The 13,898-nt window shown below is 48.2% G+C and overlaps 1 protein-coding gene across 2 annotated transcripts; it reads right to left on the bottom strand.

Annotated features, from left to right (window-relative positions):
* Positions 1-6,204: 6,204 nt before the first annotated feature.
* TEX52 (testis expressed 52) lies at positions 6,205-13,819 on the bottom strand. Of its 2 annotated transcripts, XM_004438836.3 has the most exons (3): positions 13,298-13,819; positions 11,465-12,015; positions 6,205-8,224 (listed from the first exon to the last, which is right to left on the bottom strand). In XM_004438836.3, exons 1-3 carry the CDS (start codon positions 13,367-13,369, stop codon positions 7,930-7,932), a joined length of 918 nt encoding a protein of 305 aa, XP_004438893.2. In that variant the 5' UTR covers positions 13,370-13,819; the 3' UTR covers positions 6,205-7,929. The 2 variants fall into 2 exon arrangements, with proteins under 2 accessions (XP_004438893.2, XP_087299030.1); XM_087442904.1 differs by lacking the exon at positions 13,298-13,819 and having other exon boundaries at positions 11,465-12,568.
* Between the last annotated feature and the right edge of the window lie 79 nt (positions 13,820-13,898).

Raw genomic sequence — 13,898 nt, 5'->3', positions numbered from 1 at the left:
ATGCCTCAGTTTACTCATCTCCAAAATGGAGATCATAATGGGACCCACCTCATAGTATTGTGAGGATTAAATGGGCTGATTCATGGAAATCTCTCAAAACATTGCCTAACATATAGTAAGTGCTGAGTAGATGTTTACTGTTGTTTGGGGCTGTACATGCACATACATCTCTGTGTGCTCACACACACACACAACACACTCTGACTTTGATGTCTGTCCCATTTGCTCTCATAGTACAACTGGATCAGGTATCTATTACATTATTTCTCACACTATTTTTTTTTGCATTTTTTTATTGATGTCATAGTAGTTTATAACATTGTGAAATTTTAGTTGTACATTGTTGTTTGTCAGTCACCATATAAATGCGTCCCTGCACCCCTTGTGCCCACCCCCAACCCCCTTCCACCTGGTAACCACCAAACTGTTCTCTCTGGGCTGTGTTAGCTTATCTTCCACATATGAGTTAAATCATGCAGTGTTTGTCTTTCTCTGTCTGGCTTATTTCACTTAACATGATACCCTCTAGGTCCATCCATGTTGTTGCAAATGGGACAATTTTGTCTTTTTTTATGGCTGAGTAGTATTCCATGGTATATGTATATAACATCTTCTTTATCCACTCATCAGTCGAGGGGCACTTGGATTGCTTCCACTTCTTGGCTGTAGTGAATAATGCTGCAATGAACATAGGGGTGCATAAGCCTCTGTGGATTGTTGATTTCAGGTTCTTTGGATAAATACCCCGTATTGGGATAGCTGGATCATCTATTTTTAATTTTTTGAGGAATCTCCATACTGTTTTCCATAGAGGCTGCACCAGTTTGCATTCCCACCAGCAGTGTATGAGAGTTCCCGTTTCCCCACATCTTCTCCAACATTTGTTATTTTTTGTCTTGGTGATTATAGCTATTATAATGGGTGTAAGGTGATATCTTAGTGTAGTTTTGATTTGCGTTTCCCTGATGATTGGTGATGTTGAACATCTTTTCCTGTGCGTATTGGCCATCTGTCTATCTTCCTTGGAAAAATGTCTGTTCATATCCTCTGCCCATTTTTTGATCGGGTTGTTTGTTTTTTTGTTTTGTTTTGGGAAGTTATCAGCTATTATTTCTTTGAACAAGCTCTCTGCTCCTTTTTCCCTCTCTTCTCCCTCTGGAATACCTATAATCCTTATGTTGCATTTCCTAATTGAGTCAGATATTTCTCAGAGAATTTCTTCATTTCTTTTTAGTCTCAGTTCTCTCTCCTCCTCCATCTGGAACATTTCTGCATTCCTATCCTCCATATTGCTAATTTTTTCCTCCATACTGTCAGCTCTGTTCTTTAAAGATTCCAGATTTTTCTTTATCTCCTCCATATTGTTTTTCATCTCCAAGATTTCTGATTGGTTTTTCTTTATAGTTTGAATCTCTTTTGTGAAGAAGTTGTAAATTTCATTGAATTGTCTATCTGTATTTTCTTGTGGTTCGTTGAGCTTTTTTATGATAGCTATTTTGAATTCTCTGTCATTTAGGTTATAAACTTCTGTGCCTCCAGGATTGATTTCTGGGTACTTGTCATTTTCCTTCTGGTCTGGAGATTTCATATATTTTTGCATACTGTTTCAGGGTATGGGCTTATTTTTCCTCATGCCCATAATATCTGGTCACAGCTTCCACCTGCTGCCACTGGGTGGGGCTCAAGAGCTGTGTCTCCTGAGCCCGCGGTGATCCACAGGTGCTCTGGCCGACCAGCTGTGCTGGAGCGCCGGATAGGGGGAGGGGCTCTTTCTTTCACCTGCCCAAACCTGGGGGTTTCTTGCTCTTCCTTTGCTGTCTACTCTCCTGGGGTGCTAGGTTGATGAAGACAGTCCTGCAACAGTTCAGTCCCCTCCGTATGGGAGTTTCCCATGGGCTGTGAGAGAACTTGGAGAGGGATGGTTTTCCTGTGGAGGAAAACACCCCCAGAGAGCTGCCTGGTCCTGGTCCCAGAGTCGCTGTCATTGAGGAGGGAGAGGAGTTCTGCTTACCTCCTTCCACTTCCTCCGAGGGTTCCAGCACCTCCACCTTCAGATGTAAGGCTGCGTGTGTCTCTCAGACGTCTTTTGTGTTGTGTGACTGTCCTCTGTTGGTATATGAATGTCCTTTTTGTTATTTTAGGGGGGTGGAGTCTAAGGGGAAATCTCACTCTGCCATGATGCTGACATCACCTCTCACACTATTATTAATTGTTTACTTGTCCAATTCCCACTAGATCCTGGGCTTTATAAGGACAAAGTCTCCTTTTTTGTCTCTTCTCTCTCTTCTTACGTAAAATGTATTGAATGAGTTGTTGAGCAGGACTCCAGAGGACCCAGGAGGAAACATGCTGTTATTACCCCAACTACTCAGATGATGAGGCACTAGAACAGCCTCCTGAGCTCCCCAGCTGATTTTTTCAGCTGCAGAATCCAACTGATGCCACAGGCAATCACTCAAGACCCCTTTCTATCATCCCCCTTTCCCTTACACCCTGGGACTTATTTGCCAGTCCCTCTCATCCCCTGGGATCTGTACCCCAATCTTGATCCTGCAAGTGCCCTCAGAGAATCTGGTAAAGTTGCCCAACTCCTTCCAAACATTCTGAACCTCTGAGCTCCAACAGAGACTCCTGTTTTGTCTTGCCTCTGGCTTCAGCATTTCTCTTCCTCCTTCTTGTGTTTATCTGCTTTCTTTCCTGCTTCCATTTCCCTCCATTTTTTTCCTTCCTCCTTGCCTAAGCTTTGGGCCTGCTCTTGCACCCCTGGACATGACTTAAGCAAGTGCTAAAGAAGTCACTGACTGTTACCTAGGAACCATGTCATGATACTGACAGTTAATGTTCAGTGAACATCCAGTGAAAACGATGGTGGGCTAAGGGAAGCCACACATCGAAACTTCTACCTTGGAGTTTGAGCAGTGGTGAGATGCAGCAACATTATCTTACAAGCATGGAGGCGTTTGTGAGGTTCTGTCCCGGGACCTGCAGAGTATGTGTGGGCTTGAGACTAACGTGAAATGGGCAACTATATGAACAGCCATGGAAACCACTAAATATGATGATAAACAGGCAAAAACAATTATTTACATTGTGTAATGGAAAGAGCACATGTATGTGGCTCAGTGGACAGCACGACTAGGAGAGGGCTCGGAGGTGGAAGGGCAGCAAGAAGACAGAGGGCTTGCAGTGAGTCAGCACTGAGTGGAAACAAGAGGCCAGAGGGCCCTGCGGAAGGTGGAGAGAGAGTCTAGGGCAGGGAGAGAGGAACTTGGCTTTGATTTGTCACCTCAGAGACTAGCAATGGGGCTTTTTGAGGCGAGGCAATTAGATAGGACAACCCTGGCAGACAGCCAGCTGAAGAATGAAGAGTGAAGATCATGACTGGCATGTGGCTGGCCCTGAATCTCCCCCAGGGCTTCCCAGCCACCACAGCTTCCAGCACTCACTGGCTCCTCCCACCATTCCTCAGGCCCCCAGCAACTCAGGAACCTGAGCTGGCCTCAGCAACACAGCTCATGAGACCAATACCAGGCTAGGGAGAGGGAGGTTGCAAGAGGCGAGGTGTTGACCCAGAAGTGGCTCTGAAGGCCTCTGTGCTGGGATTAATTAGTGTGCATGAAGCTGGTGGCATTCAGCAGGGCACATGGTGTTCTGGGGAGTGGCGTGCTGGGTATGTGGGGGAGGGTGTCCATCCCTGCTTCCCTCTCAGATCAACTCTCAAAAGTGTGGTGGGAGAGTAGGTCTTTAAGACAGGCCCAGGTTACAGGGATCTCGCACTCTACCCCACCAAAGGTTTTCAAGAACTCCATATTCATTTGTGCATGTGTGAGGGAGTGAGCAGGGGCTAGTGTTCATGGTTGCTGGCAGGCTGAGCTGGGGATTGCCTTAGAAGAGCCCCAGGCCCAGGAGGATGTATGGATGCTGTTGTTGTCCCTCAGATCTCCATGGCCCCCTGGAGTTCAGGAATTTCAAGAGTCTTCCTTCTGCACCGTGGACACAGGCGCCCTGATAATGCTATAATCCCCCTGCCAACAGGAAGGAGGCTGCTGTCCAGAGAGCAGAGTGGGAAGGCGGTGGGTGCGGTGGAAGTCTATTTGACATGAGGCTAGCAGCGTCTGGGGTGGTCTGGGTCTGCCAAGGCAGGAGTCTGGGTAAGTGCAGCTTACCTTTCTGCTCTGCCCTAGCTCAGGACAAAGAGTAGGTGGCTTTCTCTGAAGAAATGGCCTCCATCCTCCCACCCCTAAATCTTCATATGAATCCTCTAGGTATCCCCAGGGCCTCTCATTGTGGAGGTGACAAAACCCAGGCGTCATGGGCAAGTAGCCTGAGAAGCAGGATGACAACACAGGCCCTGGAGTCCTCGCTCCCAGCCTGTGCCTGCTGTTCTACCACCAGGAGGGCAAGGAATGCCTGGCTGTGTGGCCTGGAGCCAATCACCTCTTTTTTTTTTGTTTTAATTTTTTGTTTATTGCAGTAACATTGGTTTATAACATTGTATAAATTTCAGGTGTACATCATTATACTTCTGTTTCTGCATGGATTACATCATGTTTTCATGTTCACCACCCAAATACTAATTACAATCCATCACCACACGCATGTGCCTAATTATCCCTTTTGCTCTCCTCCCTCCCCCCTTCCCCTCTGGTAACCACCAATCCAATCTCTGTCTCTATGTGTTTGTTCGTTGTTATTATCTACTACTTGTTGAGTGAGATCATACGGTATTTGACCTTCTCCTTCTGACTTATTTCGCTTTGCATTATACCCTCAGTGTCCATCCATGTTGTCACAAATGGCTGGATTTCATCGTTTCTTATGGCTGAGTAGTATTCCATTGTGTATATATTCCACATCTTCTTTATCCATTCCTCCCTTGATGGGCACTTAGGTTGCTTCCAAGTCTTGGCTATTGTGAATAACGCTGCAATGAACACAGGGGTGCATGTATCTTTATGCAATGGTGTTTTCAAGTTCTTTGGATAAATACCCAGCAGTGCGCCACCCCGGTGGCTTAGCGGTTAAGCGCGCGTGCTCCGCTGCTGGCGGCCCGGGTTCGGATCCCGGGCGCGCACCAAGGCACCGCTTCTCCAGCCATGCTGAGGCTGCGTCCCACATACAGCAACTAGAAGGATGTGCAGCTATGACATACAACTATCTACTGGGGCTTTGGGGGAAAAAAATAAATAAATAAAATCTTTAAAAAAAAAAAATACCCAGCAGTGGAATAGCTGGATCATATGGTAGTTCTATCTTTAATTTTTTGGGGAATCTCCACACTGTTTTCCATAGCGGCTGTACCAGTTTGCACTCCCACCAGCAGTGTATGAGAGTTCCCTTCTCTCCACATCCTCTCCAACACTTGTTGTTTCCTGTCTTGTTAATTGTAGCCATTCTGATGGGCGTGAGGTGATATCTCATTGTGGTTTTGATTTGCATTTCCCTGATAGTTAATGATGTTGAACATCTTTTCATGTGTCTGTTGGCCATCTGTATATCTTCTTTGGAGAAATGTCTGTTCAGGTCTTTTGCCCATTTTTTAATTGGGTTGTTACTTTTTTTGTTGTTGAGATGCATGAGTTCTTTATATATTTTGGAGATTAACCCCTTATCAGATGTATGGTTTGCAAATATCTTCTCCCAATTGTTAGGTTGTCTTTTCATTTTGTTGATGGTTTCCTTTGCTGTGCAGAAGATTCTTAGTTTGATGTAGTCCCATTTGTTTATTTTTTCTGTTGTTTCTCTTGCCCGGTCAGACATGGTGGTTGAAAATATGTTGCTAAGGCTGATGTCGAAGCGTGTACTGCCTATGTTTTCTTCTAGAAGTTTCATAGTTTCAGGTCTTACATTCAAGTCTTTAATCCATTTTGAGTTAATTTTTGTGTATGGTGTGAGGTAACAGTCTACTTTCATTTTTTTGCATGTGGCTGTCCAGTTTTCCAGTAATCACTTCTTGATGGGCCCTTGTTTACCATCTGAACACTGAGAGGGTTCCACTTGTTTCCTAGTGGCTGTCCAGCTGTGACGCGTTAGTATCCTAGGTAAAGGGACCTCCCCCTTTCCACCATCATTCCTGATCCAGAGTGGGGAGAATGGGTACATTCCCAGAGCCCCAGCAATCCCCTGGAGTACTCTGGAGATTCTCCTTCACCCCTTGGCTCTCGTCCTCTCCACCCCCCCACATCCGAAACATACCGTGGGAAGAGGTGGCAAGGAGAAGGACTGTGGGATAGAATTATAGATTTTGAACTGGAAGGAAATTTGGAAACTCTCTATACACACCCCATTTATTATAATTATTTTTAATTGAGATGAAATTCCCATAACATAAAATTTGCCATTTTAAAGTATACAATTCAGTGGCATTTCTTTCACTCTTGATGTTGTGCAACCACCACTTCTATCTAGTTGCAAAATATTTTCATCACCCCAAAAGAAAACCCTGTATCCATTAAGTAGTCAGTCCCCATCCCCGCCTCCCCCAGCACCTGGCAACCACCAATTTGCCTTCTGTCTCTATGGATTTGCCTATTCTAGATATTTCATATAAATGGAATCATACAATATGTGGCCTTTTGTGTCTGGCTCCTTTCACTCAGCATGATGTTTTCAAGGTTCATCCACACTGTAGCATGTATCACTACTTTATTCCTCTTTATGGCTGAATAATATTCCATCCATTTATTACTTTTATTCTATGAATAATAGTTGATAGCCTCATTTATGGAGGACCTACAATGTGTCAGACACTTTTCAGGTTCTTCACTTACATTATTTTATTTATTTCACTTATTTATATCCTGGTGGCTCCCGTGGTGCCGATGAGGAAACTGAAAGCCTGAGGGGAATACATGACCTTCCCCAAGGTCACATAGCTGGTTAGTGGTTAAACCAGGGCTAGAAGCTTGCTGGTGTTTTGATTCCCAGGTGCCCAGAGGGCTTGAGAAAAGTAGGGTAAGAGGGCAGTGGGCAAAAAGCCAAGAGAAGCCCAGCTGGGGAAGATCACCAACTTGGGGTGTGATGGGACAAATGGAGGTGAGGTGGCTCCTTCTCCAGCCACCTCCCAGGTGCCTTCTCCACCAGGCCTCCTGCCGGCCCTCTCCCACCCAATCTCCACCCCACCAGGGTCAGTGCCTTTCTGACCAATGCATTTTGCCCACCTCCACTTTAGGCCACTTGTCTTGGGCCTCTCCGTTGCAAAAGCACCTGGGGTCAACTGCAGCACAGGCCCAAAGCCCTAAGGTAATGCTCTGGGGTACCACTCTGACTTTTACCTTGAATCTCTACTTTGTTCTACTCTTGTCCCTCCACAGAGGCCTGGTCAGCCTTCCTCAGACCTGACTCTCCCATCCTCTAGCACCAGCCTTGGCCTGACCTCTGCTCCCCCAAATGCTGCGTGGGACCTGCAACCCAGCAGAGTTGCTTCCGGTCTTTGTGCAGACATCAAATGGTCCCGGGAGGGGTGGAATCGAGGTTATTTTTGCCTGAGAAGCTTCCTGTACCCTAACCAATCTCAGTCTTGTTCCAAATGGGTTATGGGAGTGGAGGTAACTTCTTATTACTCACATTTCTTACAGTGCCTCTTCCCCTACCCCAGCACACACACCCTTCTTCCTCCCCACTCCTTGTCTGTCACTAGGAACTGGATCCCCTTCTGCTTTCCCTGCTCTATCCCCCCACCAATCCTCCGACCTGCTATGAGAGAGTCCTCCAAGGAAGACAGATAACAGTTTAGAGTTTCAGTAGAGTCTCCAGGAGCCTGAGGTACAGAGGTGGCTTGAGGTTGGGGGGATGGTGGAGAGGCTCTGTTCTAGAGAAGCCAGAGTCCTTCAGCTACCCCAAAGGCTTCTTGCTGAAGGTGCATTGGTTGACAACACAAGCCTGGGGGTCTGTGTGCCCGCCGTGGTCCCCATGCATCTGGAGGCTCTTCTAGATGTGTCCAGGTCTTCTCGTTCTCTTTCTTGCTGAGGCTTTGTCATGTTGTGCCTTGGAGAGATGGTGGAGGGGCAAGGCAACCCGGTCTTCTATCAGGGTTTGGTACTTTCTCACAAGGTCCTGGCTCAGGGGCACACCTGGCAGCAAGGCTAGCTTCAGCACCTTCTCCTGGTAATGAGGCTGAGGGTTTGGGCAGGGCCAGCTCCTGGCTAAGTCATTGGGAAGTGGGTTGGGCATGAGCTGGAGGCCGCAGGGTTCAAACCTTGCACCAGCTGAGATGTGTGGGTACCTGTTGGGGGAAGGGTGTGGAGAGAGAAGAGAAGTCAAAGGGGAGAGTCAGGCACGGTGGAAGGGGTGAGAAGGGGAAGCATGGTGCTGCCTTCCACAAGCTAGTGAGCTATCAGGCCATAGGGAATCCCTTCCATCCCTCTTCCTAATTGGATATCGATGTACGCCAGTGGCCCACGCCCTGCGTGTGTGTGGTGGCGTTAAGCTGGGGAAATGATGTTGTTTAGATAGTCAATCCTCCATCCTTTGGACATATTGTATGTAATATCATTATCCAGATTCTCACAATCCTTCAAGTTCCACCTCCTTCACTAACGCAGTGTCAGCGGGAAGAGCGAACTCAGCACAAGTGACCCTTCTCACCACTGGTGAAGGTGATGATATCCACGAGCCCTTCCTGCTCTGACCTGCTGCCATCCGACACCTGGTCTGATGGCTCCCTCTTCTACAGGCCTGTAGTATGAGGTCCAACAGTGGGAAATTGGCTGAACCAGATCCCCCCCCCCCCCCGTTTGCTGTCTTTGGTTTACATCAGAGGTCCTCAGGCCTGGCTGCGCATTAGAATCACCCTGAGGAGCTTTCAAAAAATGCCAGGGCCCAGGCTGCCCCCAGGCCAGGTAAGTCAGAATCTTCTGGGTGGGGCTCAAACCTCAACAGTTTGTAAAGTGGCCCAGGTGATTCTACTGTGCTACCAGAGTTGAAAACAGCTGAGTTTATATTTTTTTTTTTTTTTTTTTTTTTTTTTTTTAAAGATTTTATTTATTTTATTTTTTCCCCCCAAAGCCCCAGTAGATAGTTGTATGTCATAGCCGCACATCCTTCTAGCTGCTGTATGTGGGACTCGGCCTCAGGATGGACGGAGAAGTGGTGCCTCGATGCGCACCCGGGATCCGAACCCGGGCCACCAGCATTGCAGCGCGCGCACTTAACCACCAAGCCACAGGGCCGGCCCCAGCTGAGTTTATATTTAAATGTTCTGTTTCCCAACAAGATAGTGAGCAGCTTGAAGCTCACACCTTGTCTGAGGTCCTCTGGGTCTCTCATGCTCAGAATGTGCCCTCTTACTGATCTAGAGTAATTTTTTTTTTGGTGAGGAAGATTGTCCCTGAGTTAACATCTATGCCAATCTTCCTCTACTTTGTATGTGGGACGCTGCCACAGCATGTCCTGATGAGTGATGGGTAGGTCCGCGCCAGAGATCCAAACCCGTCAACCCTGGGCTGCCAAAGTGGAGCACACAAACTTAACCACTATGCCACTGGGTTGGCCCCTAGAGTAATTTTTAACAATCTGTTTTAACCCCTAATAGAGCTGCTCAAAAGGAACAACAGAACTGGAGGGGCCTTTCCTCCCACCGCTCTTCCTTGTTCCCACCTGGCGAACTTGTACACATCCTTCAAGGTCTAGCTCAAATACTCCCTCCTCCATGAACAGCAAAACCTTGTCTGAGACTCATTCCTCCATCCTGGCTCTAGGGGCTGGGCCTGCAGCAGCAAGTAAGTGGAACGAGGATCCTTCTCTTGTGGAGATGCTGTGCTAAAAATGACAGAGTTTATTGAGCCCTTCTATATGCCGAGCACTGTGCCTTTTAATCTCCTGACAACCCTGCAAGGTACCAGGTACATCTCCTGTACGTCCTTGAGGAAGGTGAGGCTCAAATAACTTAAGAAAGTTAAGGTGGCATAGCAAGTTTGTGGTGGAGCTAGGTAGGTTCCAGCCTAGATCTATTTGCCTCCAGAGGCCATACTGCTTCTGCATCACACACACGTTTACTGTTCGCCGAGCACTGTGCTAAGCTCTTTTTATGGATGTGTATTTTTCTTGCACTGCCTTTATAGAACATTATATTATGTTAAAAGTAGCTGTGGACTTCTAGTCAGCCAAGCGTGGATGTGGAGCGTAGTGGTTAAGAATGCAGCTCCAGGGCTGAGCTCCCTGGGTTCAGTCCTAGCTCTGCCTTCTTGCTGGCTGTGTGAACTTGAGCAAGAGACTTGACCTCTCTGTGTTTCAGATGTCCCATCTGTAAAATGGGGGTAATAATAACAATTTCTGTTCAGAGGGTAGTGGGAAGATTAAATAGTATAGCTAAAGTGATGACAACAACATCTGGCACTCTCATTTGTGAGTTTCTTTGAGGAGTGATCTAAGTCTTATTCGCCTTTGTATGCCTAGTGTGAGCACATATTAGCAATCAATAATCTTCATTGCAAGGGCAGCAGAGAGAAGCCAAGATCCTGAATAATCTTCTCTCAAAATCACCAACTGTTGGCATTTTTTTTTTAAAGATTAAAAATCTCCACAGCTTCTCCCTCCAACCCCTCAATGCCCTTGGGATTGGAATTTGAGACATTCTATCCTGATTCCTCTCCCCGTCTCTTGCCACTCATGCCCAGGGCCGCGACTGGGCACAGTACAGAGAGACCTGTGAGTATCCACCATGGGCAGGGACGAGAGAGCTGCGCGTTCTCAAACAGCCCTGTTCACGTTCCTGTCTCTGTTCATACCAGTCAACCCTCCAGCTCCTCCTTTCTGCCTTTCCGAAGGCTTCCTATCCTTCCAGCCTTTGTCCGATTTCCTCATGAAGCCTCTGGTGGGACACTTTAGCCCACAGCAATCCCTCCCTCTTCTGAATTTCTGTAATAACATCTATTTTTTGTACAGAGCTTTCATAATTCATTAACCCATGTTATCTTCACCCATTGAGGTAGGCATGGTATTTACCATCCCCGTTTTATCAACGGTCAGAACTGAGTCTGAAAAAACTGACATTTTGCCAAAATGACACAGTCTGGACTTTAATCCAAGCCACTGACTCCAGCTGTCAGCTCTTTCCATTAGTAATTGACATCCTTACAGCACCCACCATCTGTCTCACACTCTGGACGCTTAGCACACGTGGGCCTATATTGATGGCTGTCTTTCCATGCATGTATGTGGGTATCTGCCTTTTGTAAGTTCCTTGGGGGAAGGGACTGAAGGACATTTCTCTGTATCTCCAGGGCCTAGCAGGTGTTAAGTGCATAGTTGTGCCCCCTAAATTTTAAGCTGTCCCTGGCTGTCCTTCCCTTGCTTCCGTCCCTTCCCTCCAGCTACGCTCAGAAAAGAGTTTGGTTTTCAGATGGCCAGAGGTGGGAAGGTTGGAGTACCAAGTTAGACACCAGAAACAGGAATCAGAGAGAGGGAGGGGTCACCTGAACATGGGTAGGTTGGGTGAGCTCACTGAGGAAGGAGCTCCTCTTACTTCTTGAAGTTCTTTGTGGGCAGGGCGTCGCCATTGGCATCAAGTAGAGGTGCCCTTGCTTCACTCCTCAGCCTGAGTTTCTCCACCTCTCTTAGTTCATTCACCGTCCTGAAAATCACTTGGTTCTTCCTATTCGTGTCCAAGAAGATAGGAGTACAGCAGATGAAGGTCAGAAAGCTGTTTTGACCCAGCCAGGAGGGAGGCGGGATGGGAGGCTCTGCTGGGGGGCGGCAGTGGGCCCTGGAGTCCGTCAGCCAGCGCCAGACATTGCTATCGTAGGGCCTGTCGGGCCTGATGGGAAAGGTGGCTGGCAAACGCCCCACATCAAGCCATGTGTGGAAGCCCCAGGTGTGTTGGGTAGCATCCTTCCAAGGGTAGATGAGTCGGTGACGCACCTTGGACTTAATTTCTGTGCAGGGTGGCAGCTTCAGGGCCAGCTGGTGGTAGGCTTGCCTGGTGAAGCCAGGCAATTCCCAGGACTCACTGGGGAGAAGAAACTCACGTTGAGCCCACGTTTGGTAGGTCAGGGGGTTCTCACGGGCATGGACCATCTGGGGAGAGACAAAAGGGAGCTGAGGGGCACGCTGTCTCCCCTTCCCGGGAGCAGTTGCAGAGAAAACAAGCTGCCAGCCCCCTCCAGACCCAGGATGCTCATCAGGACACTGATGGCCTGGTGGGGAACCATTTCTCCGTTCCTGCCTGCCCATCAGAAGTTATGTCTGCTCTGTATTATTCTCATGGATTTCTCATCTTTTTTATTCTCGTTCTATCAGGTTTTGATCTCCCACCCTCTTTCCTCAACTTACATTTTCCCATTCTTTTTTTTTTTTTTTTTAATTTTATTTATTTAATTTTTTCCCCACAGCCCCAGTAGATAGTTGTATGTCATAGCTGCACATCCTTCCAGTTGCTGCATGTGGGACGCGGCCTCAGCATGGCCGGAGAAGCGGTGCGTCTGTGTGCGCCTGGGATCCGAACCCAGGCTGCCAGCAGCGGAGCGCGAGCATCCAACCGCTAAGCCATTTTCCCATTCTTCACCTGTCCTCTCCATCCTGGTGCTCCTAAGAGGGCACAGCACACCTGAGGGAATTGTGAGAGAGAAGGCCCCTTACCAAGCCACGTGGAGAAGGGCAATCTTTCTCCAGAGAGAGGGGCCAGGTGCTTTTCTATCCCAGACTCCTCCTGTTACTTGTTTCTCTGTCATTGGTGTGTTCCCCCACTTCTCATTAAAATACAAGCAAGTATAGAAGCATCTGGAATGTTGGTTCCTTCCCATTTCTGCACCCCACCTCCCATGAAATAAACAGTAGCAACTATGTGTTAACACTATGCTAAATCCTTATCCACATCTCCTTTAACCCTCACAGCCCTAGGAGCAGGTGTTGTTATTGTCCCCATGTCAAAGCTACAAAATGCAAGACACAATGAAGGTAAGCCACTCACCCAAGGTGCTGAGTGAGTGGCAGAGCTGGGACCTGAGCCATCTGTCTGCGCTACTCATGATACTATGCTCTTCAAAATGCCGCTCCCTCCTAACCATCCCTAGGACTTCTCTGATTCGAAAACCTCACCTGTTTCTGGGTCTCATTCCCCTAAGTCATTTCTACATGGTCTCCCAGTGGATGGGTCTGGGAGATGTTATAATCAGGCATCTCTTCCTCTCTGTTCTGACCTCCGTGTTCACAGTAGCATAGGACTAAGAGAAGAAGACAGTGGAGAGTTCACAGGCCAGATCTGCTGCCTGGGAGAAAGCATGGCCCACCCCAGGGGGACAGCCTCTAGCCCAGCAGGGTGCAGAAATGTAGGCTGCGGAGATGGGGCCCCAGCCCCTACCTTCAGGAAAGGTTCTCTGACGTGGGCTGGATTACCCCACCCTCTGGGTGATCTGCTCCGGTTACTGGCCATTCTTCTTCTGGGCCTGATTGTCAGGAGGGGCAGCCTTGTAGGGAAGACCTTCTTGGCAGCATTGTTTGCTGCTGGGGTTGCTATGGTGATGCTTCCTGGGTGGTGCCACAGGGAGGAGGCCCTTACCTCTCTCTGGGAGGGCTCATCCCTCCCTTGGGCCCCAGCTGCCTTGCAGGTGAGACAGGCAGAGGTTAGGACTCATAAGTTCTGACTGCAAAAGATGGTAACGGGAGCTGCTTCTCGGGAGGGGCTGCCCACGAAGGCAGGGGGAGGAGAAAAGCAGGGTAGGCTGGCTTCCAGGCCTTGGGGCTGGGATGGAGGTGGTCAAGAAGCTCCTGTAACTGGGCCCGTCCTTCCTTAAAGTTCTGGGCAGGGTTGGGGGGTGGGCTTCCTCTGTGTAGGCCTTCCCTTACTGGGGAGCTCAAAAAGGCCTAAGGTAACCAGCAGGAGCAGAGATCCCAAAGAGGCAAGCTGTGCAGGACCAGCGGTGGAGAAACTGCCAATTTCTGTGTGAGAAAGGATGTGTGCC

Source organism: Ceratotherium simum, chromosome 17 (assembly GCF_057802395.1).
Source record: "Ceratotherium simum simum isolate JZ-2026a chromosome 17, ASM5780239v1, whole genome shotgun sequence".
NCBI classification, from domain to species: domain Eukaryota; kingdom Metazoa; phylum Chordata; class Mammalia; order Perissodactyla; family Rhinocerotidae; genus Ceratotherium; species Ceratotherium simum.
The sequence above is the reverse complement of the archived record's forward strand: the minus strand, read 5'-3'. Positions and strand labels throughout refer to the sequence as shown.